The following is a 6,573-nucleotide window of genomic DNA, read 5'->3' as shown; positions in this document are numbered from 1 at the left end:
TCCAGAAACCGGCGACTGATCTGCCTCGCCCGGGAAGAGCGCAATGATGATACCAACTTGGGCCAGTGAAGCAACGTCCTCCACAACTAAACTGAAGAACAAGAGGACAGCAACTTGTCTGTTCCCCTTCCCCCAATTCCCCAGTGCTGTTCCCATACCCCAATTCCCCAATTCCAAAAAAAAAATCTTTAAAAACAAAAAATAAAGGATAAATACATTATCTGATATCACAAGTAGCAGTCTCAAATATGATAAGACATATATTTTTAAAATGTGATTATCTCAACCTAGTCTGTTTAATAGAAACTGCTAATTACTGGTATTTTAGAAAATACAGATTTTGTTATTGAGGCACTTTAAGTAGTTTAAGAAAAGTGCATTAACCCATACAAGGCACAACAGTTTAAATATAGTCTTAAGAGTTTTACAGACTATCCCCCAAAGCCCATTTCCATGGACTATATGTTAAGTAAAATCATAGGAATATGGACTCCACTAACTTATAATTCAGATATAGTATACATATAAGACTTATATTGAGTAAAAAGTTTGAAATAATATGTTCTTTTGTGAATATTGGAGGCTCTTATTTTGTTTTATTTTATGAAAGGTTCAAAAAATTAAAGATTCCTTAATATGCCCTCAAAAGACTGCTCTGGCAAGTCTGATATTTACCATGATCCTCTGATATGCAGTGTGGTGTGGCCAACTATGAATTAAAATGCTTTCTTAAACGTATTTCATTTTATCTATTGACATCATTTTTCTATCCTTGCTCTAACATGTACTACATCAGAATGGAAGAACATGCTATCTCTTTAAATCATTTATGATATACCTGGAAGCACAATGAAGAACTGGAAATGGAAGTCTAATCTAATACCCATGTGACTTTGGCCAAGGCACTTATTAAACTCTCTTGTGTCTGATTTTTCTCCTCTGTAACACAGAGATGATAATACATACCAACCCTCACAGAAACATCAATAGGATAAAATAAGAATATATATAAAGCATTAATTTGTTTTCAATTTTTAAAAAATTATAATTTGGATTTTTAAAAATAAAGATTGGCCTTCCCTCAAATATTCTGAATTAGTAAGGAACAGATCTTAAGCCCAAGCTTACTTGGCTATCTTCTCAGATTAAGTTTTTAGCTTTTAATTAAGACATGCTACTGTGCCAATCTTAACTGATGGTAGCTGAGGTTACAATCTTGTTGGAATACTTCCTCCAAATCCAAGTTATTTTAATGTAAGCAACACAAAAAAATTTACATGAATGTGAAGATTGTGAACATTGTGATAATTTACTTCAACTTACTCTTTTTTCCTACGACCATGAAAAAAACTGGCCCATTCAAAGCATGTCTTTTTGCTTCCAACCCAAAAAATGGAGGGAATACCAACAATGAGAGCCATTAGGTATTTCATCAGAAAGAGAATCAGGTCTGGACGACTCATCTGAGTGACCTATAAGAAGGAAAAGAAAAATATCTTAAATATATAAAAAGAACTTTCTATTAAAGGCCATTATAAAATCTCTTAAATAAATAATAGTAAAATAATTCTACAAATTTGATGTTTTCATTTCTACAGTTCTATAGTTAATTTCCTAGCTATATAGAAAAGATACACTCCTGGGCCGGCCTAGTGGCGCGTTGGTTAAGAGCTGGCTTGGGACGCCAGAGGGCCCCGGTTCAGATCCCACATATGAGGGCCAGTGATACTGCCCTCTACAGCTAAGATGCTGAACAACAGCTCAACCTGGAGCTGGGCTGCCATGAGTCGCCAGCGACAGTGTAGGCTGCAGCACCTGCTGCAGTGGGTTGCCATGGGCTACTGTGTGTAGCCAGCAGCCGCAGTGAGCGGCAGTACAGAAGCCGGCGACTGATTTGCCTCACGCAGGAAGAGCGCAATGATGGCCCCAAGTTGGACCCGTGAAGCAACTTCCTCCACAACTAGACTGAAGAACAAAACGACAGCAACTTGTCTGTTCCCCTTCCCCCAATTCCCCAGCGCTGTTCTCATCTCCCAATTCCCTAATAAAAATCTTAAAAAAAAAAAGATACACTCCTGAAAATCTGACAGTAAATTTATAATCTATACTTTGAGTCCTATATTTTTATTAGCTCACACTGGATACCTTTTATTTTTATTTTTTAATTTTTTAGCTGAGCCATCCTGCCACCTGTTGGCAGCTCAGCGGCAGCTCAGCTCTGGTCGGGAATCAAACCGCTGTTGGCTCAGAGCTTGCACTCTTGAGCCACTCGGCCAGCCCTGAATGCCTTTTAAAGAAAAAGATTATTAATGTTGAAATAAACCATTAATAGGAATAGAGGCTCAAGTAATACCTCTATTCTTAGGTCAATTTTGCTAGTCCTATCATTGGTCTTCACAATAAAAAACTAGGGAAGTATTAATCTTGCCCACCCATTTTATTAATTTCTGTTAACTTTAATATGCCCTTCCTTTTACCTACTTCATCTTTACTCTGCTTGCTCTTTTCAAGCATCCTCTTTAACCCATGAATTATTTATAAGTGTGTTTTCTAGTTTCTAGTCAGATGAGTTTTTCAAAAATTTCTTTTTATTGCTGGTTTCAAGTTTAATTATTATGGTCAGAGAATGTGGTCTATAGCATCTGGTTACCTTAAAGTTTGGAGACCTTTTTTGATTCAGGACACTTTGTAAGTATTCTTTGTGTGCTCGAAAATAGTGCATATTCTCTATTTGTTGGGTACAGAATTTTCTATATGTATTAGATCAGCTTTATTAGTTGTGTTGTTCAAATCTTCCCTATATTCTTAACTGAGTTTCTGTTTACCTATCCATTTTAATAGAGGTATGCTCTCACATAACTGTGAACTCGTCAGTTATCCTTCTAATCCTGCCAGTTTTCATTTTCAGGCCTATGTGAGGTGTTATGTAAATTCAATAATGCTCTAGCTGCTCATTTTACTTTATTAATGCTCTTCACCTTAAGCTGTATTTTATCTAAGATTAATATTGTCACATCAGCTTTTCACTTCATCACATCAGCATATTTTCCAGGTGTATCTTTTCCTATTTACCAATGTATTTCTTTCAAGTCTGTCTGTCCGGGTTATACCACTTCTTTTAAGCAGTATAGTTTACTCCCATGAAAATGTAAACTCCATGAAGAGGCTTCCCCCTACCACCACTATTTTATACCCAGAGCCTAGACCATTTCCTGGCACCTAGTAGGTGATCAACACACACATATGTACATACATACATTTAAAATATATACTTATACAGCTGATACACAACTTTCTGGTATACAATCTTGTAATACTTACAAAAAATTTTAAATTGTACACCATTTGATCCAGAAATTCTATCTCAACAAATATATCCTAAAGAAATAATAAGTCAATAATAGGGAATTGTTTAAATAAGTTATGCTACATCCAAATAATCAAATAAGGAGCCACTCAAAAATAATAAAGTGAAAAAAGGAAGACAGAGACAGTAGTGGGCTAGTAAATATTTAACAGCTGGCTTTCTGGATGGAGGAAAGCCCTGGTTTCCAATTATGCCAATTTCTGTCATGTAAACACACCAACCATGGCTATTTTCAAGCTACCAAGGTGAAATCACTAAATATGAAGTCATGAAGAGATGTGCTCAATTGTCACTTGTGAGCCTCTGTGAGCCAGTAAATCTAGTGCACTAATAGACGTAGACTAACGTGTCGAATACGATCGCATTTATCTTTAAAATTATATGTAATATCTATAACATTATTTATACATAGCTCAGCTAAGATTGCTGGAAAAGGCGGAAGTAGGCTGGGGATCTCTCTCTCCCTCCTTCCCTCCCCTTTCCATACAGCATATTACTAGCTTGGGGTTCCACACATCTTGTGGTTTCAGAGCAGTCTGACTTACTAAAGGCTGGCTTCTCCCAGAGCAAGCAGTCTAAGAGGACTTGGAGTCATTATCTCCAAAGAGTAGCTACCAAAATGTTAGAAAAATATACAGAAAAGAGTAAATAGTGATTATATTGTTGGGGAGACATGTTTTTCCTCTGAACATGTCTTACAATAATTTTTTTCTTGATATTTTGGAATATTTAAAAGTGGAAAAAACTATATATATATATATATATATATGTATATGTATATAATCTACATTTACAAAGCATATTTAACCAGGAACATTTTTACAATATTAGTAGAATGCCAAAAGCTCATGTGATACAACATAAATAGATTATGGTAGACACATCAATAAATGTTCTACAAATTAATTGCTCTAAGAAATTATCAAAAATTATATTCACATTTAACATATAGCATATAGTGAATATCATATGTAAAGCTATCTAGTGATCAACTAGACAGAAAACATGAATTATAAATGAATCAATATCCAAGACTTACTTTCTGCATTTACACATACACACACACACACACACACACACACACACACAAAACACACACACACACCCCGTCCTGTGACTTTCTTACATTGTTATAACACGTCACTTCTTAAAGACAGATTTTTTCACATAATATGAAGAACAAATATGTGTTAGCATATAAAATAAGTTGAAACATGTAAAGTACTTAGAACTGTGCTTGACACCTAATAAATGCTCGAACATGTGGTACATGGAGCACTACTGTCCCAGAAGAAACTAAAGGTAATCCATAAACAAAGGTAATCCAGGGAGAGAAGGGAGACAATCAGCATTCATTGTGAGCCCTATATCTTGATTGTTGTCCTTTTTCTACAACAGCCTGGCTAACGATGAACAGCGCACATTCTATCATCTGAACAACTGAGCTCCATTGACACCACTCTAATTTTAATCAACAGAATTTTGCAATACAGTTTTATTCAATCACAATATGGAAAATATTTTCCCGTGTTTTGTTTTTCCAACTTACATCCATAATCCATCAACAACCCTGGGGCTTAAATTCTTTTTATTACATAGAAAAAAATTATTCAAGCTAAAAGGAAAAAAAGCATTGCAAAAACAGAAAACCACCAAAGGCATATTTATGGTTATTGTCATGGTCTAAATTTAATTCTTATTTCTGAGACTTTAGCTTTGAATCAAGTTGGCGGAGTCCTTGGCTTCTTTCCCAATCATGCAGAATCTATACTAATGGAGATACATATTGTATTAGGTTTGTTTTCATTTAAAAAAATAGATTAATTACAAAAATGTTGACTTATATTGAGCCTGTGGTCATCTAAACCTTTATAAACTATTGTATCAGACTCATGCAGAGTCTGTCGTGTTGATAAGTGACAACAGTTCTAGAATGGAGGTCTTGATTCCGATTTTTTTGCACTTATTACACTACATTGTTTTATCTGCCTTTACTTTTATTCTGCTTTGAAGTCACCTACTTACCCTATCAGATATAAAGAGCTAGCATAATGCTACAGTAATGAAGACAATGCTAGAAGATTAAGCAAGGGCAGAAAACAGAGCATGGAAAAGGACATTGAAATAAGTTTCACACATGGAAAACTGATATATAACAGAAGTTAGCATTACAGATCAGTGGAGAAAGGATGCACTAGTCATTAAATGGTGCCAACTGGATATCTACATATTTTAAAAATGTACTCCCCCTCACACCAGATATGAAAATCTATAGATTAAAAACTCACACCTGAAAAGCAGAATTTTAAAACTGCAAAATAAAAGAATATTTTTATGACCTTGAAGTAGAGATTTCTTAGATACAATTTAAAAAAATAAAAATAAAAAGATGGATAAACAATACATAAATTTTTACAAATTTTGCTCCTCAAAGGGCATGATTAAAAACGTGAAAAGCCAGGACCGGTCGAGTGGCTCGGTTGGTTAAGAGCTCACTCAAGAGTGCGAACTCTGAGCAACAGTGGTTTGATTCCCGCCCAAGCGGAGCTGCCCCAGAGCTGCCAACAGGTGGCAGGATGGCTCAGCTAAAATAATAATAATAATAAATAATAAATAAATAATAAAAAAGTGAAAAGCCAAGCTAGATATATGTAATGCATAAAACTGACAAAGAATATATGTGTGTCTATTTTTGTGTGTGTATAAACAAGCAATTCACAGAAAAGTAAATCTAAAATAGCTAATAAACATGAGAACAGAAGTTCAATCTCACTAGCTAACAATCACGGAAATAGAAATTAAAATAGCAATGACGACTACCAATAAGATTAGCAAAAATTTAAAAGTCTGATGATACCAAGTAATGATGAGGATGTAGAATGAGAAAACTGTACTTTCATATGGGGTTCTAAATTGCTTCAACAGCTTTGGAAAGCAATTTGGCAACATCTAATAAAGTTGAAGGTTCATGTATTTTAGGACCCAACAACTCCATTTTTAGGTATATATTACAGAGAAAATCACCTGGATGCATAAAAATATTCATAGCAGCATTATTTATATTAGAGGAAAAACAAGGTACAACCTAAATATTCATTAAGAGTAAAACAGATAGGGCCGGCCGAGTGGTGCGTTGGTTAAGAACTGGCTTGGGACGCCAGAGGGCCCTGGTTCGGATCCCACATGAGGGCCAGTGACACTGCCCT

The 6,573-nt window shown here is 35.2% G+C and overlaps 1 protein-coding gene across 3 annotated transcripts in view; it reads right to left on the bottom strand.

Annotated features, from left to right (window-relative positions):
• The window catches only part of FZD3 (frizzled class receptor 3), a 79,623-nt gene that overhangs the window by 14,777 nt on the left and 58,273 nt on the right, over positions 1 to 6,573 (bottom strand). For all 3 annotated transcript variants that reach the window (XM_019636096.1, XM_019636098.1, XM_019636097.1), the window contains one exon: positions 1,324 to 1,472. In XM_019636096.1, coding sequence (XP_019491641.1) covers positions 1,324 to 1,472 — 149 coding nt within the window. The remainder of the gene's footprint in view (positions 1 to 1,323; positions 1,473 to 6,573) is intronic.

Source organism: Hipposideros armiger, unplaced genomic scaffold, assembly GCF_001890085.2.
Source record: "Hipposideros armiger isolate ML-2016 unplaced genomic scaffold, ASM189008v1 scaffold_27, whole genome shotgun sequence".
Taxonomy (NCBI): Eukaryota; Metazoa; Chordata; class Mammalia; order Chiroptera; family Hipposideridae; genus Hipposideros; species Hipposideros armiger.
The sequence above is the reverse complement of the archived record's forward strand: the minus strand, read 5'-3'. Positions and strand labels throughout refer to the sequence as shown.